Here is a 27,971-nt window from a genome sequence, read left to right as displayed (position 1 = left end):
GATAGCGTCCTCGGTGGAACGATTTGTCCTGTAGGCAAATTGGTGGGGGTCCAGAGTGGGAGGCAGACCGGCCCTGATGTGCTGACAGACCAGTCTCTCAAAGCACTTCATCACTACAGGCGTAAGTGCAACAGGCCTGTAGTCATTTGGGCTGGCCACAGCTGTCTTCTTGGCGATGGGGATGATGGTGGAGGTTTTGAGGCAGGGCGGGACGGTGTTTGATGACAAGGAAAGGTTGAAGATTTTAGTGAAGACTCCGGTCAGTTCGTCAGCACATGCTCTGAGAACCTTTCCATGTATTCCATCAGGACCCGCCGCCTTCCTGGGATTCACTGACCTTAGAACACACCTCACTTGGTGCTCCCTAAGTGTTAGTGTGCCAGTGCTGGGGGCGGGTGGAAGTGGTGTGGCAGCTGAGGGCTTGGTCGTCTCAAAGCGGGCGAAGAAACGGTTTAGATCCTCAGCCAGTGAGGCATCAGTCCTAGATGTTGCCTGGTTATTGCTTCTGTAGTTGGTAATGTGATTGATCCCCTGCCACATTTTTCTGGGGTCGTTGTCAGCAAAGTGATCTTCAATCCTCCTCCTATAGGCAGCCTTAGCTTTCCTGATGCCTCTACTCAGGTCTGCCCTGGCCGCCCTATACGCAGCCCTGTCCCCTGACTTGAAGGCAGTGTTGCGGCTTTTTAGGAGGGATTGCACTTCGCTATTCATCCAGGGTTTTTGATTTGGAAACACCCTGACCCTTTTGTTGACGGTGACATTGTCAACACAGTTCCTGATGTACGAGAGTACAGTGTCCGTGTACTCCTGGAGGTTGTGGCTGGAGAATAAATCCCATACAGTTGTTGAGAAGCAGTCCTGCAGTTGAGAAAGGGCTCCTTCAGGCCAGGTTTTTATTGTCTTTGTCTGGGGCTTTGTTTTTCTCAGCAGGGGGGTGTAGGTGGGGGTGAGGGACATGCAGAGGTGGTCAGATCCAGCCAGGTGGGGGAGGGGTGTCGCTCTGAAAGCATGCCTGATGTTTGAATAGACATGGTCCAAAGTGTGTTCTCCTCTCGTAGCAAAGTCCACGAACTGGACAAATTTAGGAAGCACAGTCTTTAGGCACGCTTTGTTAAAGTCGCCGGCGACAATAAAAACCCCATCGGGGTGGGCAAGCTGTTGTTTGTTTATGGTGTTGAGCAAGAGGCTGAGAGCCGTGCTAACGTTAGCATCCGGCAGTATATAAACAGCTATCACAATAACTACTGTAAACTCCCTCGGGATGTAAAAAGGTCTGCACGAGACTGCCAGAACCTCCAAATCAGGAGAACAGTGTGTGTGAATGATCCTGCTGTTACAACACTACTCGTTATGCACGTAAACACATAGCCCCCCTCCTCTGCTTTTACCTGAGTTGCTGTTTCTGTCATGCCGGTGTAGCGTGCGGCCTGCTAACTCGACTGCAGCGTCGGGAATCAGCGGGTGAAGCCACGTCTCCGTAATAAGAATAATGCTGCAGTTACGTGCAAAGCTTGTGTTGGCTATCTGTAGCTCCAATTCGTCAAGTTTGTGGGTGATGGATCTGGCGTTCGATAGGAAAAGGCTCGGAAGTGCTGGCCGGTGTGGATGTTTGCGTAGCCTAGCGTCTGAGCCCGACCGGCATCCCCTCTTCTGCTTTCTTTCCCTCCATCGCCTTCTACGCTTGCTGGGCGGGCAGACCATCCACGGTGACCCTGGCGGTCTCGCTATCTCCACCAGGATGTTGTGTGTTCGCTGATAGTCGCCAGAAACAGACAAACTATATTTAAAACCTAGATCAATTAGGTTCTGGCGACTGTAAGAGATGGCGGCGTTGCAAACATTCAAAACTATCCAGGAACCATGCATGTGGAGACCATCCGTTCACCTTCATGAGCGTCATACAAAGACACGGTGGGTGGAATCAAAGATCTCAGATTTGGACTCATCAGACCACAGCACAGATTTCCACTGGTCTAATGTCCATCCTTGTGTTTCTTGGATCAAACAAATCTCTTCTGCTTGTTGCTTTTCCTTAGTCATGGTTTCTTAGCAGCTGATTGACCATAAAGGCCTGATTCACACAGTCTCCTCTGAACATGTAGAGATGTGTCTGCTACTGGAGCTCTGTGTGGCATCTATCTGGGCTCTAATCTGAGCTGCTGTTAACTTGTGATTTCTGAGCCTGGGGACTCGGATGAATGTATTCACATTCAGAGTTTTAGCAATTTTCCAGACTGACTGATGGGCTGTCATTTCTCTTTACTTACCTCATTGGTTCTTGCCATATTATAAATTAATGCATTTGTCAAACAGGGCTGTCAGCTGTGTACCAACCTGACTTCTGCACAACACACCTGATGGTCCCAACCCCATTAAGAAGGCAAGAAACTCCACAAATGAACCCTGACAGGCACACCTGTGAAATGAAACCATTTCAGGTGACTACATCATGAAGCTCTTTGAGATAGCTGTGCTTGAAGCTGTTGTCCTGTGAGCCGTCTATCAAACAAGCTGTTAACTCTCAGAAACCTGTCCTCTGATTCAGTCGTGTCTTTGGGTCTGCAGACCTCTTCCTGTCACAGTTTGTTTCTCAGTGCGTTTGACGGTGAAGGAAACTGTACTCACTGACACTTTGACTTTCTCTGTCAGGACAGACGCACATTTTTAAGTGTTATGATGGTCTCTCTCTCTTCCACTGTTAATGGTCTTTTTCTCACCATTTTTGTAGCAACACACTACTTTCTGCAGTACAGTACTGTTCAGCTGATGCTCACTAGGGTATGGCACCACAGTGTGTTCAACACTGTTTTATGCAGACAGAGGGGGTTGGAAGTAATCCAAGTTGGAACACCTGTAGGAATTAGTAGCACCAGCTTTCAAGGCTTGATCAACCTTCACTGCTGCAGAACAGCTTTGAATTGTTAACCCATGTTGTGTCCTTGAAAAAGGCCTTTTGGTATAATTTTGAAATGTACATTATTTTTCAGTTTTGGGTAATCTAACCTCTGGCAGCTCACCACTTACCTTTGTGCCATTTCAAGCTATTCATTGGACTTTAATAATAACAATAATAATAATAATAATAATACATTTTATTTGAGGGCGCCTTTCAGAAACCCAAGGTCACCTTACAAAAAACACAATTAATAAAAGGAACAATAGTCATAAAATACATAAAATAAGTTAAAATTACAAAACAGAGCGTGACAACAGATAAAATCAGCATTAAAGCGAATAAGCCAGTTTAAACAGATGTGTTTTGAGCTGTGTCTTAAATACGGAGAGGGAGTCAATATTTCTTAGTGCAGGAGGAAGAGAGTTCCAGAGCCGAGGAGCAGAGCGACTGAAAGCTCTGTTCCCCATAGTGATAAGGTGTGAGGACGGAACAGTAAGATGAATAGCAGATGATGATCTGAGAGGGCGGGAAACAGCTGTGATATGGAGCAGGTCACACAAATATGCAGGAGCAGATTTATGGACACACTTGTATGCAAGAAGTAAGATTTTAAAATTTATCCTGGCTTCTATGGGCAACCAGTGAAGCTGCTGAAGAACTGGGGTAATATGAGCACTTAATGGAGTGCAAGTTATGACCCGAGCTGCAGAATTTTGAAGAAGTTGGAGTTTATGAAGGGACCTTTTAGGGAGACCAAATAGGAGGGAATTACAGTAATCAATACAGGATGTAATAAGACTATGGACAAGGATGGCAGCAGCATGGGGAGTAATGACTTGAACTGCAACAAATAACTGGAAAAATAGGGACTTTTAACAGGTAGTGTGTAAAATTACACACCATTTTTCTGTTAGGGCTGTTCTGCTGAACAGCTGGATGAGCTGATGCAGGGGATCTATGTGTTTGTGTTTCTGCCCCTCCTCTTCCTCAGATGGCTCCTGTTCACCTGGTTTCTGAAATCAACACACATTCACAAAGTGCTAAAACTCTGCTATACACTGAATAAATTAACACACAATTTGCCTTCAAAACAAGTACAAATTCCAGAGTAGTCAGAATAATTCCACTTGTTTTGTTTTTTTAAATGAAATTAACTTACAGCGAGGTCTTCTATGAGTTTATCTTCAAAGTAGTGCTCTTCTGTCTCGATCCAGGACTTTTCATAGCCCTGCAGGAACAAGTTTACAGCCCGGTGCCTAGTATGAGAGAGATACATGGATGACTAATAACTGTTTATCTACCCATCTTCTGCTGCTTATAAAGGGCTGCACTGTAGGTGCAACATATATCCACAATCTTTCCTCACTAGCCCGAGGTGTGGCTGTAGATGAGGGTGGGAAAATAATAAAGTGCACAATTTTAAATATTTCTTCTTCATTTTACGTGTGTGTGTGTGTGTGTGTGTGTGTGTGTGTGTGTGTGTGTGTGTGTGTGTGTGTGTGTGTGTGTGTGTGTGTGTGTGTGTGTGTTTGAGAACATACCTTGGCAAGTTATAGAGTGGTGCCATCCTGAAGCAAGCGACCACAGCTCTCTTCCTCTGTTTTGAAAGCAGTTTGTGCCACACAGCCTTCTTACTGCGCTGAGGATGCTCCACCTGAAGACACAAACTGAACCACTCAGTAAACTGGATATTTAGTTGGTGTACCTTACCATCTGGAAGCCATATTATCCTGGAGAAGTATGTGGTCAGCTTTAATAAAGACCAATCAGCTAGTTTAAGAGGACCGTGGGGTACCTTAAAGCTATACTCTCTACGTAGGCACAAAAATGCGCAAAATCAACTCAAACTTGAATATATAGACCTGCTCCAGGTGGAAGAGGACATGACCAATATCCAGGATTCTCTCCACAGTCTTCTCTGGGTCAGTAGTATCCTCATAGTGGTTTGGGAGGTCTCTGTACAGGGCCATCTGCCAACGAATTGCTGGGTCCTCTGACTTTGTAAGACACACAGAGGAAATGCATGACGCTATTGGCCTATTCACAAGGTTAAGCACCTTTGTGAATATATAAATATATAGTACGAACCAACATCTAGCAACTCGTTTACATCTCTCTCGACTTTAACAAAACAAAAGCCAAAACACAGAAAGAGCGCATGTAAAGCTCATGATTCAGTAGCTTGTATAACTACCTTGCTGGCAATAACTTGAATTGGTTGGGTTTTTTTGCATGACTTCATAAGTCTTTAAAATCAGTGTGGAAGAATTTTGGCCCAGCCTTGTTTATAACGTTGCTTCAGTTGATTTAGGTTTGAAGCCATTCATTTACGCACAGCACTCTTAAGGTCCTGCTACGTTCAGTATTTCAGTCACTCTAGATTGCTCTATAACTTCAGATTCAGTTCTTTTTCTGCTGGTGTGTTTGGGATCATTGTCCTGTTTCCTGACCCAGTGTGGGTGAAGCTTTAGCTGTCAAGCAGATGGCTTCTCATATGACTCTGGAATATACAGTGTATCAAAAATAAATCATACACTTTCACAAGGCTGTATTTTAAGCTTACACTAAATTTAAAATATATGGCTGAATATAAAGTTTTACATACAAAATGTTCAATGTTTATGAATAATCAATGAAATACTTCATCCCATAGTTCACTGTAGTCACTGCAGCCACTGCTGTTGTTCCCGGTGAATGGCTGCAGAATTAAAGCACTTTGAAATTGAATGATTCTTTTTGATACAGCCTGAACTCTCCTGTACAGACAAGTTTAGTGATGTTAGTGGGATAGGGGCTATGTGGAGTGATAGAGTTCCTTCAATCACTTGTTGACAGATTGAATTTCCTATTCTATATCTTTCGGATAACCTATGATATCACTGTGAAGTAGCCTTATTTATCTTATGGACATAAAGGTTCATCAGTTCATCTAGGTTACTCTAGATTTGTGTGAAATTTAAACTGAATCTGAATACTTGACTCTAAATTTTATGACACCGACCATCAAAATCAAATCACTTCATCCTTGTGTCAAAGTAGATGTTTGTGCCAGATTTGAAGAATTTCTCTTAAACCAGTCCTTTGATATTACTTCCACAAGAATAAGATAAACTGACAACAACTTGACACCATGGCACAATCGAAGACCAGAGGCATAATGTGTAAGTACACTTTAAGTAACTTGTGTCAGTCACAAGCCTGATTCTTTTCTTACCTTTCCTTGTAAATGTAGGTTGTTCCTGATGACCTCTCGAACTTCGTCCTCTGTGTCTTTCTGCAAAAGAATTATTAACTTCGATCAAACAACAGGTATTCTGTGACCTACAAAATGCTATAAAAGATATTTATTCAGTAAATTAGCCTTCATGCAAAATTTTACTTTTTAGCTGAAAAAGCTAACGCAGAGTTATTTTGCTGTTACTAAAGGTTTACCTCAGGAATAGCAATACTGCAAATAATTTATTGTTATTGTCATATGCCTCACCCCAACCAGTCAGGTTTTTCCTTCCCACTGGCACCAAAGCGCTTGTTTAAAGGGGGGTCGTATGATTGTTGGGGTTTTATCTGTTTTCTTTGTATCATTGTAGGGTCATTACAGTATAAAGTGCCTTTAGGCAGTCATTGTGATTTGGTGCTACATAAATAAAATTGAAATGAAATGAACTAAATTGAATTGAAATACACAGAAACAGTTAAATGAATCATATCTATTTTTATAATGAAACAGTTCTTTCTGTAATCTATTAGCACTACTATGCTACCTGAGTGAAGCGGTTCTTAGCCAGTGCGATAAGCTCTTGTTCTCCTGGAGCACAAATGTTGAGTCCCACGGGCAGCAGGCGCTTTAGAGTAGCAACAATCAAACTTGTCTGCATCGAGTATCGATCACCTTTTCTCTTCATCTTCTTCCTCTCCTGGTCTGAAACTATTCCCTGTGGCAAAGTCAAACATTAAACAGGCACCGCTTTACAGTGTTAGGCCTATTAAGTAGTTTTAATTAATCAATTTAATTTAATTTTAAAATAAGGTCACTGGTATGCACGTCCTCAAATGTGTCCAGCATCTATGTGTCTGTACCTTTGACATCTTGCACTTGGTGTCAGTGATAAGGAAGGACATGTTGTTAATTTCATTCTGGACCACAAAGTTCTGCTCTTCTCTCTTGAAGTTCTGTAGACAGAAAACAGGACTTCCTTAAATTAAAGCACAGTTGTATTATGTGTTGTACTGTCTTTGAAAAGAAGGCAACTGGACAATATTTTTGGTTTGTAAAGACATTTTACTTCTCAGTAAGAGGCTTCTTCAGTTCTAAAACAACTGATGAGAGTCCCAGGTATTTAATACCTATTGGCATTGTGGTCCTGGGGTCAGTGACCCACTGTTAACCATGTGAGTCACCTTGAGTCAAGGTATGAAAAAATTCATGGGTCTAACAAGGTATTCGTGGGTGTGAATACTGTGAGATTATTATGCTATCATGTGTTATCCTATGGCTGTAATCGAAATGAGTGAATCATGATACTGCTGTAAGCCACACCATACTTCTTATTATAGAGAGTATAATCAGTATGTAGTTTTCGTTTGCATTATACTTCTGAATTAAAAGAATGTGAAAATCATTAGATTTGTTAGATAGGTTCGTATTATCCTATCCTGTGATTTACTGTGAATGAGTTACACTGTTTTATGACATTTCATACTGCTGAGTTAAGAAGAGAATATTGTGTGCAGAGAGCACAGAGCACATTCAGCTCCACCCCCACCTTTGTTGGAAGCAGAAAAACAGGGAGCCAAGATCATAACTCAGGCTCACTGAGAGTTAGAAAGTATGTATGTTTAGGTTTTTACGACTAGGTGGGGGCCACCAGAGGCTATAAGAGTTTGAGTAACGCTCCATCATTTTGAGATTTTGCTGTGACCCTCTGCATGCATGTCTCCCCATCCGGATGGTTTATGCTCACAAAGTGTTGAATTGTATGGAATAAAAGATTGTTGATTGAGCATTTATACACCGAGTATAGTCTTTCCTTCAGCCCAAAGATCAAAAGAAAAAACCCCACCATGTGAGCTATGCTTGCAACTTGCAGACAGCAACATTTATATATTTAATTACATGAAGGGCATTTTCCATCCTTGTTTTCAAGTGAGCTCCTGTCATTGATGACGCACTTCCTAATTTATAATGTGAATCTACTGATGTCAGATGCCAGCAGCAGTAATATAGTGCATTATATAGCTTTCTATCCAGTGAATTAGGATAGAAGTAGCTTTGATGGTGTTTTTCCTGGAAACTTTAATAAAAGTATAAAATCACTGCTAAATGCTTTAGTCTAACAATAAGTTAGGTTAAGCTTTTAACTCATTACTCATCTTTTCAGGTAAACTCTCCATTAGTTGTTTTTAAACTGAAGAACACATAGATCACGATTGATGGTGTACAGTTAAGCATCTTTTGTCATTTTTCTCCACCAAACTGGATTTTACAGTCAAGATCTAATTGAAGTGAAGACTTTCAGCTTTAATCCATCCATCCATCCATCTTCATCCGCTTTATCCGAGGCCGGGTCGCGGGGGCAGCAGCCTAAGCAAAGAGGCCCAGCCCTCCCTCTCCCCAGCCACCTCCTCCAGCTTATCCGGGGGAACACCAAGGCGTTCCCAGGCCAGCTGAGAGATATAATCTCTCCAGCGTGTCCTGGGTCTGCCCCGGGGCCTCCTCCCGCTGGGACATGCCTGGAACACCTCACCCAGGAGGCGCCCAGGGGGCATCCTTGTCAGATTCCCGAACCACCTCAGCTGGCTCCTTTCGATGTGGAGCAGCAGCTGCTCTACTCTGAGCCCCTCCCGGATGGCCGAACTTCTCACCCTATCTCTAAGGGAGAGGCCAGCCACCCTTCGGAGGAAGCTCATTTCTGCCGCTTGTATCCGCGATCTCGTTCTTTCGGTCACTGCCCACAGCTCGTGGCCATAGGTGAGGGTAGGGACGTAGATCGACCGGTAAATTGAGAGCTTCGCTTTTACACTCAGCTCCCTCTTCACCACGACGGACCGGTGCAGCGTCCGCATTACTGCAGCCGCCACACCAATCCGTCTGTCGATCTCCGGTTTCCTTCTCCCATCACTCGTGAACAAGACCCCGAGATACTTGAACTCCTCCACTTGGGGCAGGAACTCATCCCCGACCCGGAGTGGGCACTCCACCCTTTTCCGGCTGAGAACCACGGCCTCAGATTTGGAGGTGCTGATCCTCATTCCCGCTGCTTCACACTCGGGTGCGAACCGTTCCAGTGCGAGCTGGAGGCCCTCACCCGATGAAGCCAACAGAACCACATCATCCGTGAAAAGCAGAGATGAGATTCTGAGGCCACCGAGCCTCAGCTTTAATTCAATGGTTAATCAAATTATTGCAAATTAATACACATTTTTAGGAATTACATCAAATTTGATCCACTAGTCCTAATTTTCAGAGACTCAAAAGTAATGGGACAACTGACTGATACACTGATTTAAGGTAAGGATCACCTGTTTTGATTTCTCAAATGCATTTAACATCATCCAGCCACTCCTATTGAGGGCGAAACTACAGGAAATGTCAGTAAACATGTCCTCATGGATTACTGAACACCTCACAGACAGGCCACAGTATGTGAGACTGGCAGTGCTCAGTCTAATATGGTGTTGTGCAGTGCAGGAGCTCCGCAAGGAATTATGCTGCCAACATTCCTGCTCACCTTGTATACCTCGGACTTTCAGTACAACTCCGGGTCATACAGTCATCATAAATATTCGGATAATTGCTGTTGGCAGGAGGAGGCGCACAGAACACATATATATAATTTGTAGAATCTTGAAGAAATCTTCTACTTCTGATTGTAAATAATACTAAAGAGATCAGAGTCATTGGCTTCAGAAGGTACCGCTGAGTAAGTCTAGTACTGTACTGCATTTTGTTAGATTGTGCTGTATTATATTGATCCATTATCCATGGTACTGTATTCTATTGTACTGGGCTATACTGTATTGTATAATAGAAAGCACTTTGAGTGCTGAACTGAGTAGAAAGGAACTAAACAAGTATCACACCATTGAAAATAACTATTTATTGTACTGTAGTGTTTTGCATTGTACTGTACTGTATTTTAGGTTTCATCAAAATGTGCCTGAAGTTTACATGTGATAAATAAGCAAATGAAAAAAGGTATGTTGGCCACTTTAATTGGCCGCCTGTTTGGCCACAGTATCCATGATGCCATCTTTGTCCACCATAGTCAGAAGTCCACTTTCATCAAAGTGCTCATGGGTAGCTTATCTGCAATCAGTATATTCACCTAAACGTTTCACATTATAACAAACCTCCCGTCCACGAGTCAACATGTAGAAAAATAATTCCTCTTACATTTGCATCGACTGTTATGGTTTACTGCGCAGCTTTACTAAGAAAAAGCCAAAGCAAAGACTGCTATCTTAGTTTTCTTCAATTTTGACAGATTGTGGTAAATGCTTAACTGCAATGTCAATAGACAGATAGCTGCTCTTCTCTTCTGTTTAATCTTGAAAATGTAATATTAGTTATTTCAGGTTTAATAAATCAGCGATATAAAGATCAATCCCAGCTGACCCTCTTAGGGACATTTTCAGTTATGTTTTTATGGGCAGCCTGGTGGTTAGCACTGTTGCCTTCCTATGTTTGCATACTCTGGTTTCCTCCCACAGTACAAAGACATGCAGTTAGTGGGTTTAAGTTACCTGGTGATTCTAAACTGCTCACAGGTGTGAATGTGAGTGTGAATGATTGTCTACTCGCTGTGTTAGCCCTGTGTCAGATTGGCGCCCTGTGGCAGGGGTGTCTAACTCCAGGCCTCGAGGGCCGGTGTCCTGCAGCTTTTAGATGTGTCCGTGATCCAACACAGCTGGTTTAAATGGCTAAATGACCTCCTCAACATGTATTGAAGTTCTCCAGAGTCCCAGCAATGAACTAGTGAGCTGATTCAGGTGTGTTGGCCCAGGTCCCCAAACCTGCCCTATGGGATGGATAGTTATGTTGCAGTAATTTTCTTACGTGAGACTTGGCCCAGAAGATAAAAACCTCAGCCACCATTCGGAACAGCTCCTCTGCCTCTGGATTGGACTCTTTAAGCCATCTGGCCCTGTCAGTATATCAAAACAGTTACATGCTGAAACCAATCATTCTTTTTCCAAAACTGCAGCTTCATCTTAGTGACTAAGCTTCTGTATCAGATGGTGTAAATTCACTCCACTCAATGAGCTGAAGGTCACTTGTTCAGTCACAACACTGTACCTGTTGTAGTCAACGAATCGTATGAGGAGAGGGTAGAAGGCATACAGGTCTCTGACCAGGATAGTAAATTGGTCCATGATGAGGAGCTCTGTCTCTGACATCTCACCCCTCCCCTCCGCCTTGCTATGTTCTTCATCCATCAGCACAACAGCTGCTTTCTAAAGAATACAGTAATAGATTTTTCTATATTAAGCAGCACTGTGTGCTTTAATCTTTGTGACTATTTTATTAAGTAGTAGGAGTGTTCGCATAGTGCACTTTCTCCATTTTAAAAACATACTAATAAATATTTAGTTAAGAAATATATATAGGTAATTCAATTTCATTTAAAAACATCAAAAAAAATTACAAGAAAGTGTTAGAAAGGGCAAGCAGTGAGTGTGACCTAGTTTTATATTCTGTTAAATGAGTTGCACCACTTCCAGGCAGTAGATTATAATAAAGGTGAGACTTACTTTTTTGAGTTTCTCCATCAAGGGCAAGAAGTGGGTCTTTAACAGCTGAGGTTTGGCTTTGCTGATAATTGGCTGGGAGAAGACTTGGGGACATGAACAGAGATGGTGTTAAAACGCAAAATGTGAACGTATGTACATTTGAATATCATATAATGATTAGCAGCAGGCAAAAAGAATTAAAGTAACATCAGTTTGAGGATGCTTATGTAAACTGATCCTGAGGAGAGCTTTTATTTATTAACTTTACAAAAGTGCAGAAAATGGAAAATGAGAGAAAATGAAACACCCTCTTGCGTGAAATGTAACTTCCATTGTGTCCTCCTCCTAACTGCTGTTACTGACTATATTTTCTTTTTAAAAGAGGAAACCTAAATTGCAAAACACTTAAGGGGCTCATTACACAAATTCTTTTCTTTTAAAATAATTGTTTCCTCCAGTGCTGTAGTGTTTTATCAAACAATTAAATGGCAATCCCCAGCATTTGGAGCACCCTCTAATGAGGTGTGTGCATTGGTTTAAAAAATGTGAAAAAACAAACAAACAAACAAACATACCTCGGCCTGCACACCTAAAACAATGAACACTTCGCCAAACCTAACTAACCTGCCTCCACAAACCAGATTTCATGTCTCATGTCATATTGTTTTATTTTTGCCTTGTGCATCACTGTGAGCTGCAAGTATTATGTTCCATTAGCAAATAAACTATCCATCCATCCATCGATCTTCTCCCGGCTACTTGGGGCCGGGTTGTGGGGCAGCAGCCTAAGCAGAGAAGCCCAGACCTCCCTCTCCCCAGCCACCTCCTCCAGCTTGTCCGGGGAAACACAAGGCGTTCCCAGGCCAGCCGAGAGATAAACTCTCTTCACCATGTCCTGGTTCTGCCCCGGGGCCTCCTCTCAGTGGGACATGCCCAGAATACCTCACCAAAGAGGTACCCATCCTTGTCAGATGCACAACCACCTCAACTGTCTCCTTTTGATGTCGAGAAATAGCGGCTCTACTCTGAGCCGCTCCGAAAAGCCTGAATTCCTCTCTAAGGGAGATGCAAGCCACCCTTCAGACAAAGCTTATTCCCACCACTTGCATCTGCAATCTCGTTCCTTCTAAAATCAAGAGCTTCGCTTTTACGTTTAGCTCTCTTTCCACCAATACAGCATCCACATCCCTGCAGCTGCAGCACAAGTTTCACTGTGATGTTTCATTCTCTTTGCAGAGCTTTAAAGTATATCACTCCCCTGAATGAAAAGAAAACAAAAACAAAAGAAGAGCTACTAGTTTTAGATTTATGTTGCAGTCACTAGTCAGTTTTAACTCCAACATACACTAAATTGCCAAAAGTATTCAATCTTCCCTCCAAGTCATTGAATTCAGGTGTATACCAATCAAGCAGCTAGGCATGCAGACTGCTTCTACAAACACTGGGTCGATCTTAGGAGTTTAATGAAGTCCAGCATCATACTGTGATACTGTTCAACAAGTCCACTCATGAAATTCTCTCTCTTCAACTCTACCACAAAGTGGCTGGACATATAAAGTCACAGTATCGGTCAATCGCTACAGACCTCTAGTCTTCATGTTCAAGAACATTAAGGAACAGTGCCTAGAGAGCTTCATGGAATAGTTTCCATGGCTGAGCATCTGCATCCCAGTCTTACATCACCAAGCACAATGCAAAGTGTCAGACTAGTATATCACCCATGAACTTTAGAGGAGTGGAGACGTGTTGCTGGATTGATGAATCACATCTCTCTGGCAATGCAATTGTTGAGTCCGTACTTGTCTGACTGCACTGTGGCAAGTATAAAGTTTGGTGGAGGGGGAGGATTATATTGTGGGGTTGTTTTTCAATTGGGTTCGGCTGTTAATACTTCAGCATATTAAGACATATTGGACAATTTCATGCTCCCATCTTTGGAGACGGCCCCTGTCCAACGTGACCCCACATCAGTGCACAAAGCCAGGCTCATAAAAACATGGATGAGCGAGTTTGATGAATCTTGTGAATCAGTGAATTTTATTTTAGTGTTCAGCATTAGTGAGTTAACATTTACCAGCCAGTCTCTTCATCCAGGCGCCCTCATCTATTCCCAGGTTGTTGTAGATGATCTTGAGAATGTTTCCCAGCAGAGTATTCATGTATTCAGAGGTCACAGAGGTGCAGCAGTTGTTGGCTTTGTCTGGGTCGCTTTCCGGTCCATGTTCCCACCAGTGAGACATGTAGCTGCACAACATCGGCAAGACCACCTACAGCAGTAGAAACAAAGCAAAAATAATGAGCTTTGCAAAGCTTCACAGTCAGATGGGTTTAATCAGCAATGTCTTTTTTTACCTTTTTATCTTCGGCTCTGAAGTGTTCACTACAGGACAAATGTCCACTTATTTTGGTTCCGTGGCCAATTTTTCAATGACATGAAGCAACTTAAGGAAAGAATATCAAAGGTGATGCTGTAGTTATTAATTATTAGAGAGTTACCTCCATAACATGAGGCATCTGCGTGTACTTCATGCCGGACTCTGCTAGCTCTACAATCTCCTCCAAAGACTTCTCCAAATTGGGGATCAGTGAACAAACCTCCCCAACCTGCCCAGGAAGGCCTAGAGCTGAGAGGCGGAAAGAGTAGTGGAATGAAAACAGATTAAATTAAACATAATGTGATTTGATTTGTGATTTTTGACACTGATGAGTTCTCAGACCACACAGCCATCGTTTAGCTTTGGATTAATGTTTTTTTATTCGAAATACACAACTGGAGAATCTCTTAGTCAGACAAATGTAGGACAGACAGCTGCAAAAGTATTCAAACCACTTTGTGGTACTTCCTGTTATAGTAGGTGTCTCCAAGAGATACAAACACCATGTATATACTGCACACTCCAGTTTTTTCATAGTTTACTAAGACACTTCTTGAAACCTTCCTCCCTTTCCTCAATCAGCCCAGACATGTTTTATGTAATGTTTTGGTTTTACCAAAGAGTTAACGTGTAAGCAGTTAAGAGTGACACGACGGCAGGGTCACAACAAACATTTCTGTTTGTTTCTGAGATGTACAGTAAAAGCTAGTTGGTGCGGTATGTAGTGTAATGTGTATTCATGGTTCCAGTTTTAGTAAAATATAAAGGCTCAAAGAAACATGCTCAGTGCTCGCTGAAACGTCACTCTAAGAAAGTCCAGCTACCTCCGGATTTGTATGTTCCATCATTTTCTTTATGTACATGTCTCACCTGCTCTGTCTTTGCTTCCTTTGCTGTTATAGATGGAAAAGCTGTTAAACTTGTTCATGTGAGGCTCAAGAAAGGCAACAGGGAATGCTGCTGCGAAGGCTGCTAAACACTTTCCCATTGCTGGACGTTGTCTGGAAAAGAAACAGAGAGCTCATGATAATAGTCAAAAACAATTCTTTTACTACCTCAGTGATTGATTTAAAACATAGTAGGTTATCTAATTATGGTAAAAGCAACTTTTTTTCTTTCTTTTTTTTGCTTAAGACTCAATAGGGCTGGCTATAAACTGGGACCTGTCAAGTCTGGTGGGCTAGATTAGTTGTTTTGTATATAGATGGCCAAATGAAGCTTTCTGAAGCTCGTATTGAAAAACGGTTCATTACTCTAAGCTTGTCAACACAGTCCTCTTTGGTGACATCTGGTGGCCAAAAATATAGAGCAGCTTGAGTCCACAACTCATAAAGGACAGCTTCATCATGATTCAACTGACAGCTTCTGTTTAATTTCATGTGGCAGTTCTGTCTGATATCAAGCTGATATTGTGCTTTGAACATGTGTTTTTTGGGGGGTGAAAAAATGATGTTCGTATGTCTCTCTCAATAATAAATCATTCCTATGAATACACCTTCCTTCTTTAAACATGGAGTGTTCTCCTTATGCTTGTGACTTCTTGATGTTTAAAAATACACTAAAACAGAAACTTATGAGAATATGTTTCTACTGTGAGGTCCCTGCCTCCACCTGATTATGTAATTAACCAAAACACAGGTAGGATTATATATAATATACTATAACTTCTATAATTATACAGTAAGTATACAGGGAGTGCAGAATTATTAGGCAAATGAGTATTTTGTCCACATCATCCTCTTCATGCATGTTGTCTTACTCCAAGCTGTATAGGCTCGAAAGCCTACTACCAATTAAGCATATTAGGTGATGTGCATCTCTGTAATGAGAAGGGGTGTGGTCTAATGACATCAACACCCTATATCAGGTGTGCTTAATTATTAGGCAACGTCCTTTCCTTTGGCAAAATGGGTCAAAAGAAGGACTTGACAGGCTCAGAAAAGTCAAAAATAGTGAGATATCTTGCAGAGGGATGCAGCAGTCTCAAAATTGCAAAGCTTCTGAAGCGTGATCATCGAACAATCAAGCGTTTCATTCAAAATAGTCAACAGGGTCGCAAGAAGCGTGTGGAAAAACCAAGGCGCAAAATAACTGCCCATGAACTGAGAAAAGTCAAGCGTGCAGCTGCCAAGATGCCACTTGCCACCAGTTTGGCCATATTTCAGAGCTGCAACATCACTGGAGTGCCCAAAAGCACAAGGTGTGCAATACTCAGAGACATGGCCAAGGTAAGAAAGGCTGAAAGACGACCACCACTGAACAAGACACACAAGCTGAAACGTCAAGACTGGGCCAAGAAATATCTCAAGACTGGTTTTTCTAAGGTTTTATGGACTGATGAAATGAGAGTGAGTCTTGATGGGCCAGATGGATGGGCCCGTGGCTGGATTGGTAAAGGGCAGAGAGCTCCAGTCCCACTCAGACGCCAGCAAGGTGGAGGTGGAGTACTGGTTTGGGCTGGTATCATCAAAGATGAGCTTGTGGGGCCTTTTCGGGTTGAGGATGGAGTCAAGCTCAACTCCCAGTCCTACTGCCAGTTTCTGGAAGACACCTTCTTCAAGCAGTGGTACAGGAAGAAGTCTGCATCCTTCAAGAAAAACATGATTTTCATGCAGGACAATGCTCCATCACACGCGTCCAAGTACTCCACAGCGTGGCTGGCAAGAAAGGGTATAAAAGAAGAAAAACTAATGACATGGCCTCCTTGTTCACCTGATCTGAACCCCATTGAGAACCTGTGGTCCATCATCAAATGTGAGATTTACAAGGAGGGAAAACAGTACACCTCTCTGAACAGTGTCTGGGAGGCTGTGGTTGCTGCTGCACGCAATGTTGATGGTGAACAGATCAAAACACTGACAGAATCCATGGATGGCAGGCTTTTGAGTGTCCTTGCAAAGAAAGGTGGCTATATTGGTCGCTGATTTGTTTTTGTTTTGTTTTTGAATGTCAGAAATGTATATTTGTGAATGTGGAGATGTTATATTGGTTTCACTGGTAAAAATAAATCATTGAAATGGGTATATATTTGTTTTTTGTTAAGTTGCCTAATAATTATGCACAGTAATAGTCACCTGCACACACAGATATCCCCCTAAAATAGCTAAAACTAAAAGCAAACTAAAAACTACTTCCAAAAATATTCAGCTTTGATATTAATGAGTTTTTTGGGTTCATTGAGAACATGGTTGTTGTTCAATAATAAAATTATTCCTCAAAAATACAACTTGCCTAATAATTCTGCACTCCCTGTAAGTGTTGGAGTCAAATTGTTAAATGTTGTCATTGTGTTACTTAAATTTGTAAGTCAGCAGGGAAGGCTGTTTCTTTGAAGTTGGCTAGGAGACAGGTGAGGAGCATTCAGCTCCAAGAGCCTGGTTCCGACCAGCCTCCCTTGCTAGCAAGTAAAAACCGGTTCATTTCCGCCGCTTGTATCCGCGATCTCGTTTTTTCGGTCACTACCCACAGCTCGTGGCCATAGGTGAGGGTAGGGACGTAGATCGACCGGTAAATTGAGAGCTTCGCTTTACACTAAGCTCCCTCTTCACCATGATGGACCGGTGCAGCGTCCGCATCACTGCGGCTGCACCGCCAATCCGTCTGTCGATCTCCAGCTCCCTTCTCCAATCACTCGCGAACAAGACCCCGAGATACTTGAACTCCTCCACTCATCTGGGTCGGGGATGAGTTCCGACCCGGAAAAGAGTGAACACCCGGAAAAGCGTGAACACAGCACCCTTTTCCGGCTGAGAACCACGGCCTCAGATTTGGGGGTGCTGATCCTCATTCCCGCTGCTTCACACTCGGCTGCGAACCTTTGTACATTTTTATGAAAAGAAAAGAGAGTTTTCGGTGAGATCCAGGAGGAAGCTCAGAGGGGACAGGGCCTTTTCTAATTTGCCCTTGCACGTTAGAGAGGCCCCTTCACTCTCCACTTTTAAATCACGTCTTAAAACCCACTTTTATTCTTTGGCTTTTAACCTCAGTGAGACATAGTTTTCTCTTGTAATGAAATTAGTTATTTTATTAATTATTTTACTTTTTCTTTTATTTGGCTTGTATTTATTTCTTATGTAATTTTATTATATAGTTCCTATGTACAGCACTTTGTGTCAGCTGTGGTTGTTTTAAAGTGCTTTATAAATAAAGGTAATGATGATGATGACTATGGATGGCTTTCATCAGTCCAGCCATGATCTGATCAGAATACCATTATGACTTATGACTTGTTCTTTTCCATGTATCTTAATGCTGCTTAGCCAGCAATGTTCTGTTGAAAAGTGATGTGTTGATGCATGCTCAATCATCAAGGTAAGGAAATCCCAAAAAGTTGATTCTGCTCATCTGCACGTTTTCAGTGGGAGAAATGTTTCGTCACTTATCCAAGTGACTTCTTCAGTCACTTCTGACTGCAGGTTTCCCTTGTTAGATATTCCCCTTTAGGGATTTCTAAAAGGAGAACAATGTCTGCATGACACACTGTAGAGATGGTGTCTGAGAGCTGGTTCTACCGAAGAGGGGCCCGAAACCTGAACCCTCTGCCTCCCATTCTACTTTTAAATACTCTAGGAACAACAAGTGAGCCTGCAGTCTGAGAGTTCTAGTTCTATTGGGATGATACTGTATTATGAGGCCTTTAAAATATGATGGTGCCTGATTATTCAAGACCTTGTATGTGATGAGGAGGACTTTAAATTTGATTTTGGATTTAACAACTGGATTTAATTTAAGAGAAGCCAGTACAGGAGTGGTGTGATAACACTCTCAGCTTTATTAAAAAGGCTCATAAATGCCTGTATTTTCTGAGGAAGCTGAAGGGAGCGGGGCTGAACTCCACCATCCCCAGTTCTGTCTACAGGTGTGTGGTGGAGAGCACAATGACTGCCTGGATTACTGTCTGGCCCTGCAGCTGCACCATAGAGAAGAGAAGCAGACACCGCAGTGAGCGGTTAAGACTGCACGCAGGGCTATTGGATGTATCATCCCACTGAGACATTTACACCAGCAGATGCAACGACAGAGCAACTAGCATCACGAGACACCGTACTCCGCCCATCCTACGCATGGACTTTTTTTCGCCCTCCCTTCAAGCTGGAGGCTGCGCAGCATCTGGGGCGAGATCCACCAGTCTGAAGATGAGTTTTTCCAGATGATATGAGTCTGATGAACTGTGCCAAACTGCCACACCTCCGAATATACAGTCTACATTCTGCATTTTGAATTGACTTATTGACTCAGCCATTATTACTTAATAGGTCATTTATTTATTTAATAGGTTTTTATATTTGTATGTATATGTATGTATATGTATGTATGTATATATATGTGTATATGTGTATATATATGTGTATATATATATATATATATATATATATATATATATATATATATATATATATATATATACACACATACATACACACACATACACATACATATATATACATATATATACATATATATATATATATATATATATATTTATATATATATATATATATATATATATATATATATATATAAAATATATATAAAATTGTAGGTTGTGTATCCTTCAGGTGTTAATGGGGTTATTGAAAATGTGTATATGTGCGTATGTGTGTATATACGTAGGTATGGATAGATAGAAACATATATGTGTATATATTAAAAAAAAAAAAAAAAAAAAAAATTACACATAACATATAATGTAATTACAAGGAGGTATTTCTGTAGTCTATTGATACTAGATAGTGGAAAAGGGGTGGGATTAAATAAGCTTATGCTTCTTCCTGCTCCTTTTTGAACATGGACGTTATTTGGAGTTGTGGTTGCTCGTTTTCCTTTTGTTTGCTTTGTTCATTTGTCTCTTTTAATTCTATTTTTTTTTTTTTATACTTTTTCAACATGTTCAAAATAAAGATTCAATCAATCAATCAATCAATATTTATTATTAGCAGCACCATAAATCTGCCTCAGCAATGGAAGTGTGGAACCTTAACATCCCAACCACCCTCAGGATGCTGTTGAAGTTCTGCCGGACATAAAAGTTGAAGATGTCACGAAACGGGGCCTCTGCCATACATTCCCAGTGCATGCTCCTTATCCGTTTGGGGACGCCAGGCCTCTCCAACTTAATCCCCCACCACCATATCCAATTCAGCACCTGGTGGTATCAGCTGACAGATCTGCTCCTATCTCCACCTGAGTGTCCAAGACATACAGCCACCAATCCTACATCCTACAACCCATATCTCAACCTGAAGGTGCAGGGAAACAATCCGTTCATCAACCATGGAAAAGTGCTGAGCACTTGTTTTTACCTTACATACTGTATTTATGTTTGCTTGTTTCAATCAATCTCTAAATAATAGGAATATAAATAAAATAAAAACAACAGAAAAGTGCTCAAGACTTTCATAGTACTGTATTTCTTCTTCATTTACATAATAATTCTCTTTTTGAATATTCCTGAATCAAGCATATTTGATCATTTCCAGGTTTACATGAAACCAGGACAGATTCTCAGTGTGGTCTCATTCTTCTGAACTCTACTGCATGCGACGTAAAACATATTTTTACTAAATCTATCACATGTGGACCATGGATGTTTCCTACCTCTCAACATAGATACTTTTGTTGGTTCCCAGAAGGAAGAGGCTGTTAAGGATTCTGTAGCAGGAAACCTGGACATCACCCACTGAGGCAAGAGAGACAAAATCTGTAGGCAAACTGACATCATCGTCCAGATGAAACGTGAAGTTTTCACTTACAAATGAGGTCTTCTCCAAACATGTTCTGTCCGATGTGTTCAAACAGTGAGGAGAGGACGGGGAGCAGGGCGAAGGTGGTGTAGTTGATGATCTGAGTCGCTCCTCGTGGTTGGTCCCTGCTGTGAGTGAACTGGCCGAGCTTCAGGTTCTCCTGAGTCTTCTCCAGATCCTTCGCTGCGCTGTCGAAGTATGACCGTAAAGCTGCCTTCACTGACTCCAGGCCCGTCTTCATCACTGTCCTGATAGAGTTACATTAATATCTTGACAAGAGATGTTCTTTTTTCAAACACGAAAAAAGCACTTTGAGAAAATATGGGCACATTCAACCAGTCTGATAACTACGGGGCAATTTTACCAGTATTTGCTAGTAAATATTATTCATTCAACGCTGTCAGGATTTTACTGAGTTTCCAACTAAATGGTGTTGACGATTATTTTTGTGAGAGGCCTCGTTAAACTTTGCTTCTAAAAGTACAAAACAATGAAACACATAATTATCTGAGGTAAGAATTCACTGTTATAGCCGCACATAATGATTATCCTTTATCAGTCTGAGTTTTCATGATGTTTCCAGACAGAAACACATCCATCAAACCTGTCTTATAGCTATACTGTGCTGTTTTCTTAGATTCTTTTTAATCTTGTTATTTCAGCCAGCTATAATTTGAAATTATGGGTTTTATCACTTGCATTGAGAACTAAACTTTGTAGTCTAGGCTTACTTATGCAAGAGTTTGTATTTTATGGCATTCATTGACTCGGATTTCTGTCCCACACCTGTTAACTAAACTTTGGTCTCCTGGCTGATACACTAGTTTGTTATTACGTCTCTGCCCTTCAAACCCAGACTTTACCACTGTTTAAAAGAGGACTGCTATCTCTTGACAGCTAATATTGCAGCTTATATGAACAACTACCACACTAGTTCATACTGCTTTGGGTTAAAGTCACTGATTCCTTTTCTCTGTGGTACTTATTTTTGAAAATCTGCGTTGATTCATGTTAATTTTTCTGTATTTGTTCTTTTGCTTTATTCATTTATGTTTTTCCATAGAAAGCTGAAAGCATTCCCGTCATTCATCATTATGAGGTCACAACTGGTCACGTTTTTACCTGGCATCCAGGCTTTGTCCCAGTATCTGCAGACAGTTGACAATGGAAGTGGCATTGTTCCCTGGTGAGCAGAGAGAATTAGCTGTGAAACTGCAAACTCACATCATGGAGCGCAAAGGCTTCACACAGTATCTGTCTTGGATGTGAAATTTTTAGCACAAAACCACACTTACACAACAACTGTTATGTTATGTTGAGGAAAATGATGTTCCTTGGAAAAACAATAAATAAACAATTATAAAATAAAGTTTATGTTAAGTGGAAATGTTACACTTGCTACTTTTACCCTGTCATCAGTGGCTGATAGCAAAAGCCATTAAATATCAGCATAATTGATATTCTAACAGCTTTTGCTTTACGTGCACCTAATAATTATCTTTCATTTTTGACAATATGTTTCTAAAGTGCCCATTTTTGAGTCTGAAGAAATGGAACATCTTTTTCTTGTGAGGACACAGTGATGAGGATTTATACACCCACAATACCATGCATGCACACACACTTAGGGATGCCACGACAACTCATACTTTGCTACCAAGTCACTGGTAGAAAAACTAGATAGTATTGGTATTTTTCATTGGAGGAAAGAAAAGTCTGTTCAGTCTGTCACTGTATGTGTGAGTGGTATCATATATTAAAGTATACAGGCTCAAACCTTCTGGTATCGTGACATCCCTGCAGACACCTGCACCAATTACAAGTTAGCTTATGAAGCTCCCGTCTGATAGGACAGGAGGAATGTACTGCAGTTTAAAAGTAAACTGCAGTAGAAGTGCCATGTATCAAAATACAGTCAGTCAGAAAAAGTTTCCATAGGACTCCATGCAGTCCTGTATAAAACTGAGTACACAAGTAATAATTCAACAGGAATTAACAGGGTAAGTAGCAGCCAGATGCACTTCAATTATTGCCAATTAGCAAATGTGACCCTTTTTTGCAGTTTGCTCATCTGGATCACTGATGTGTTAACATCAGGCCATAATCTTCCCAGGACTGGGCATGCCAGAAAATGCACCTTAAAGTCAGACTGTAACAATGCTCAGAGGAAAGCTACAGCTCAGACTGAAGACTGATCGTCTCAGTTAGCATGTTAAATATTACCTTTCATGACAGCACAGTTAGAAATAGATTGAACAAGGAGTAAGCCTCCTCTCTTTAAAAAGACCGTGACAACATGTTTTAGGTTTAGGTAAAGTTCAATCTGAACAAAGAATACAAAGAGCAAAGATGTCACGAGACTTCTGGGATTGGTGAGGGGCTTGTATTGCAGCCACAGGAGCTGGGCACCTCGCAGTCACTGAACTGACAATGAACCTCTCTGCATATCTAAGTATTCTGGACTCATATGTGAAGCCTTTGGTCTGACTGCTAAAGCTTGGCCCACAAATACAACAGAATTGCTGAAAAGAAAACAATCAAGGTGCCAAACATGAACCCAATTGAAACCCTGTGGCAAGATCTTGAGACAGCTATTCATGAAGAAATACCTGCAAATCTTAAAGAATTGACACAACATTGTAAAGGAGACTGGGCCAGAACTCTTTCACAACAACATGAGAGACTGAAAAACTCACATAGAAAACCAAAACTACAGCAATGCTGCTAAAGGTGTTTTTCCAGTTAACTGAATCATGGGGTGTACTTAGTTTTTCACAAGGCTGCATAGTGAAAATAAACTCTTGCAAATGTTTCCACTGTTCAAAAAGTCGAAATGTGTTGGTAACATGCCAGGATAAACCACAACGTGCCATCAAAAATAGGGAAACAGACAGCAAGCTAATGAACACAGTTGCAGTTTTCCATCTTTTAAGAAAATTGGCTTAAAAATCAAATATTTTATCTTTAGGGAGTTAACTCGAATGTTTACACTGTCCTTACCAAACAAGGATATCCTATGTCTGACAAGAACTCCCAGTTTGCAGAAAAGACTGAAAAGATTTAATGGAAGATGAGAAGAAGAGGCAGAATGGAAGAAGAGGAAGACAAAAGAGGAAGACAAAAGTGTGAGGCAATCAAATGAGAGGAACACAGAGGAAAGAGCCCATAGGACCAGACATTCAATATTTAGGCAATAAGACATTCTCATGTTTTATTCCTTTCAACAATATGCCTGACTTTTTACTGTTGTTGTAATGCTGGCCATGCTCACCTGGTCACCATTTCCTTCTCCTTGTTAGAGGCATGGCCACCACTGCTGATGGGATGGATGGCCGTGGACAAGAAGTACAGCCTGTGGTTTTTAAAGTACTGATCCACCAACGGCAGGACGACCTAGGAGTGAGACATGAAGCCTCAGAGCTTGTCAATCATATTGATTTTCAGTTTTAATAAAATACATAACTTTCTATACACGGAACACTTTGAGCATTATCAGGTGCCAAACTAAGTGGAGATATCCTCTGAATTTCAGGAGCGGGACCACTCCTCCTTCACGCCCCCTCTGGCCTCAGGCTATAAAAAACCCCTTCTCCTGCTGTTCTCATTTTCATGCCCGGCCCGACAGCCGTCGCCAGCCCCCCCACAAACTGCAGCACTATTCACACTTCCTCATCCCTCACCGCCCATCGTTATTCTTTTTTTGAGTTAATTATTAGCACACTTTTCAGTAAATTACCTGCCACAAATTTAGTAACTAATGATTTTTATGTTCATTGCTCATCCCCTAAAATTCTGCGCTACAGATACAACGTCACATCATCAAAAACTGTGTCCATGCCTTCACTGTGCTGTCACTGTGCCTCTTTAGCTAACCATTACAGAGGATTTTGAACAGGCACAAACCAGGAAAAGCCTGAAATTTACACATTTTGCTTTGAGTCAGTCAAATGCTTATTCTGCTCTGTGTCAATTTGGAAGAAGAGATCATAATTATTTGCAGTTTTAGTCAACCTGATAACTTAATTTTGAATTCTGTTGCTGATTACAAAAAACTAAATCTGATATATAAACTTAATAAAACAAAACAAGAAAAATAAGTGTCTAGTCAAAAAAGATTTCATCACCTTTCCAAAGAACTTGATCTGCTGCTCATGAGGAATCTTCTCTCCCTTTGGTCGTGTTCCCACATCTACAGCAGACAGAATACAGTGAGTATGGGCTGATGAATTTAAGGTGTGGAAAATATAAAAACTTTTTTTTTTTATGCAAACAGTTCACTAAATAATAATATTTTTCTTTTCTTTTTTTTACATTTGCATTATCTTGCATAGTATTTGAAATTCCTCTGAGCCACAGAAAAAGGCTAAACTCTACTGTGCGAGCCGCCACAGCTGTGTAGCCACGAGCTTGAAATCCGAGGGACTAACAGGACTCGACTGGTATTTAAGTTTACTTTACTTACACATGAACACATTCATTAAGTGCTATCCTCACTATACTTTAACCCTTTTCTGTAGCACACACATGCAAACTGATGGGTGGATTTGGGGTTCAGTATTATGTTCAGGGACACTTAATAAGAACTGGAGGAGAGAAGTAGACAAGCCACTCTACCTCTGAGCCACACAGAGGTGTTTCTAGACTTTTTACCACTGGGTCGCATAAGGAGTCCAATGAACAGTCAGGTAACAGGACATAAGAGAAATCTGAGAATTCTATAATCATGTTATGAATTAAATTCAGAAATGAACACTAAACCAATTTCTTCAACTGGTTCAGCAGGTTTAGTTCCCAGTCCAGTGGTGCCTCATCCACACACCCTCACTACCTTCTGTGATTTTGCCTTTCTACCATTCTTCCCTCCAAGTGAACTCTGAAGATCTGATCCCCACACATCTGACAAACATCCCCAGCTTGACTGTGACAACAGCTTGAGAAACTACACCACACAGTGTACTGATGCATGTGCAGTCATCCATGTAAAGTTGATTTTGTTCATCTGGAGGTTTTCAGAGGGAGAAACATTTCATCCAAGTGACGTCGTCAGGTTCAACTTACTGCAGGTTTCCCAACCTTTTACAGTAGATATGCATAATGACTGACACTAGCACCACTGACTAACAATGGGTTGTGAGGTCAGTTTCATGGTCATTAATATGCAAATGATCAATGGCCATGAGTACCATTCACAGAGAGTTGGAGAATGGCTGCAATCACAGTATTCTAAGATGGTGAAAGATGTACCCTTAGGCTTCCTCCTGGATTCAGAGACGGTCTTTCCTTTTTGTGAATGGCCTCCTTGACCTCCCTGGAGGAACACTGGTTTGGGCAGATAAACCAATGGTCTCATATAAGGTTACGTCTCTCTTTAGTTGTGTTCCAGCCACTGAAGCAGTGGAGGTAGTTTGTAAGAGATTGACCCCAACCTCAGCAACAGGGTCACTCTCAGCACCAACCAAGTATGTTTGCTTTTGGAACTGTGTATTAATTCCACCCATTTTATATGCAAGTGTCAGTACTACAGGCAGAAACATGGGTGTGCCATGGGTTCCCCTGTTTCACCCGTTGTGAACAACTTTTATATGGAAGATGTGGAAAAGAGGGATTTGCTATCCTACCCTGGAACACCACCAAGTCATTGGTTCAGGTCTGTGGATGACAAATCTGGATGAAAATCAAATCTCAGGACGTACCACAGTCCACTCAAGTTCACGAGGGAGGATATGAAAAGTGGCAGGTTAGCCTTCTTAGACTGTGAGATTTCCATCAGTAACGGGGGACATCTGAAAGCTGATGTGTACCGTAAACCTACGCATACGGATCAGTATCTAAGGTTTGACTCTCATCATCCACTGGAGCACAAACTGGGCGTCATCAGGAAACTACAACACAGAGCGAACATCATCCCCACTGACACAGCAGCCAGGGAAGCAGAACAACATCACATCAAGAAAATGTGGTTATCCCAGCTGGGAAAGAACTTGCTCCAGTTGATCCAGGAGAGAAGGACAACGGCTGCCTGAGACGAAAACCTTTAGTGAGTCCTCAGATGTCAGGAGTATCGGAACAGCTGAGATGCAGTTTTTCTAAACACAGACTTTCTGTGGCTTTTAAATCCCAAAAGACGCTGCACCAAAAATTGTTCCACCCCAGGGATCGGGTCCCCCGACACAAACAGAGTAATATAGTGTACGCTGTTAAGTGCAGGAGGATTGCCGGGGAAACAAAACAACCTCTGGATAAGTGGATGGCACAACACAGCAGAGCCACCTCGTCAGGCCAGGACTCTGCAGCCTATTTACACCTACAGGCCAGTGGACACTCTTTCAGTGATGAGGATGTAACATCCTGGACAGGGAGGAAAAATGTAGAGAAATTTTCAGCATACCACCGTCTTGTCATGTACTTTATTGTGCCCCGTGGGGAAATTGCTCTCTGCATTTAAGCCATTCACTCAGTGAAGCAGTGGGCAGCCATTGGGCGCCCGGGGAGCAGTGTGTAGGGATGGTACCTTGCTCAGGGGTACCTCAGGGTAGCTGTTAAGGGGAATCGAACCCCCGACCTTCCGATCATGGGGCAACCACTCTACCTACTGAGCTATCCCTGCCCTGCGGGTCCACTGTCTTATAGATTACTTACTACCTTACAAACAGGTTGCAACTCTGTCTGCATACAAAACCCAGCCCTGCATCTAACCAGGTGAAAACTCCAAATAAAAAAGTGTCATATTGCTATATCAGTGCTATAACAACACCATGCCTTCACGTTTCCTAGTGTGAAAAACAAAAGAGAAAAATCTGGGAATGTCTCAGAGCAAGACCCCAAGACTGTTTTAGCCTCCAGTGACAATTTAGTATCTAAAGAGAGAGCTACTTCCACAACCTTCCTCAAAGCATTGTACTTAGCAAAATATGGAAAAAACAAAAAACGTTCCTGCTAAAAGAAGACGACAAACTTGTTTCACCAAATGAGGCAAAAGTATCATGGTTGTTGTATCATGCACAACAACCAGGTTGGTGATGTAAACAAGTGGCTCTTACAGGCATGAGAAAATTCTTACCAAACTCCATCATGTGTTGGTGTGCCTGGTCCACGTAGGTGATGATCTGCTGGAGAAAGGTGTAGGCAAATCGTTTCTCTATGGCAGGAGTGTCCAGCTCCTGTGACTGCACACCTCTGGAATCAGCACAAAGGATGTTCTCCTTTTATTTGCATTTCTACAACTTG

General features: G+C 41.7%; 1 protein-coding gene across 1 annotated transcript in view; it reads right to left on the bottom strand.

Moving 5' to 3' along the window:
* ryr2a (ryanodine receptor 2a (cardiac)) overlaps window positions 1-27,971 on the bottom strand; it is a 316,621-nt gene that overhangs the window by 79,396 nt on the left and 209,254 nt on the right. Inside the window, exons 63-82 of the mRNA XM_080872616.1 lie at window positions 27,805-27,920; window positions 24,869-24,933; window positions 24,016-24,137; window positions 23,745-23,794; window positions 21,867-21,927; window positions 20,754-20,992; window positions 20,599-20,680; window positions 14,872-15,002; window positions 14,123-14,250; window positions 13,701-13,893; window positions 11,648-11,730; window positions 11,193-11,350; window positions 10,953-11,040; window positions 6,974-7,066; window positions 6,658-6,828; window positions 6,111-6,170; window positions 4,759-4,893; window positions 4,438-4,550; window positions 4,056-4,152; window positions 3,797-3,909 (exon numbers count right to left, since the gene is read on the bottom strand). Coding sequence (XP_080728742.1) covers window positions 3,797-3,909; window positions 4,056-4,152; window positions 4,438-4,550; window positions 4,759-4,893; window positions 6,111-6,170; window positions 6,658-6,828; window positions 6,974-7,066; window positions 10,953-11,040; window positions 11,193-11,350; window positions 11,648-11,730; window positions 13,701-13,893; window positions 14,123-14,250; window positions 14,872-15,002; window positions 20,599-20,680; window positions 20,754-20,992; window positions 21,867-21,927; window positions 23,745-23,794; window positions 24,016-24,137; window positions 24,869-24,933; window positions 27,805-27,920 — 2,298 coding nt within the window. The remainder of the gene's footprint in view (window positions 1-3,796; window positions 3,910-4,055; window positions 4,153-4,437; window positions 4,551-4,758; window positions 4,894-6,110; window positions 6,171-6,657; window positions 6,829-6,973; window positions 7,067-10,952; window positions 11,041-11,192; window positions 11,351-11,647; window positions 11,731-13,700; window positions 13,894-14,122; window positions 14,251-14,871; window positions 15,003-20,598; window positions 20,681-20,753; window positions 20,993-21,866; window positions 21,928-23,744; window positions 23,795-24,015; window positions 24,138-24,868; window positions 24,934-27,804; window positions 27,921-27,971) is intronic.

Source organism: Rhamphochromis sp. 'chilingali' (assembly GCF_963969265.1).
Source record: "Rhamphochromis sp. 'chilingali' genome assembly, chromosome: 22".
Lineage (NCBI taxonomy): Eukaryota > Metazoa > Chordata > Actinopteri > Cichliformes > Cichlidae > Rhamphochromis > Rhamphochromis sp. 'chilingali'.
The sequence above is the reverse complement of the archived record's forward strand: the minus strand, read 5'-3'. Positions and strand labels throughout refer to the sequence as shown.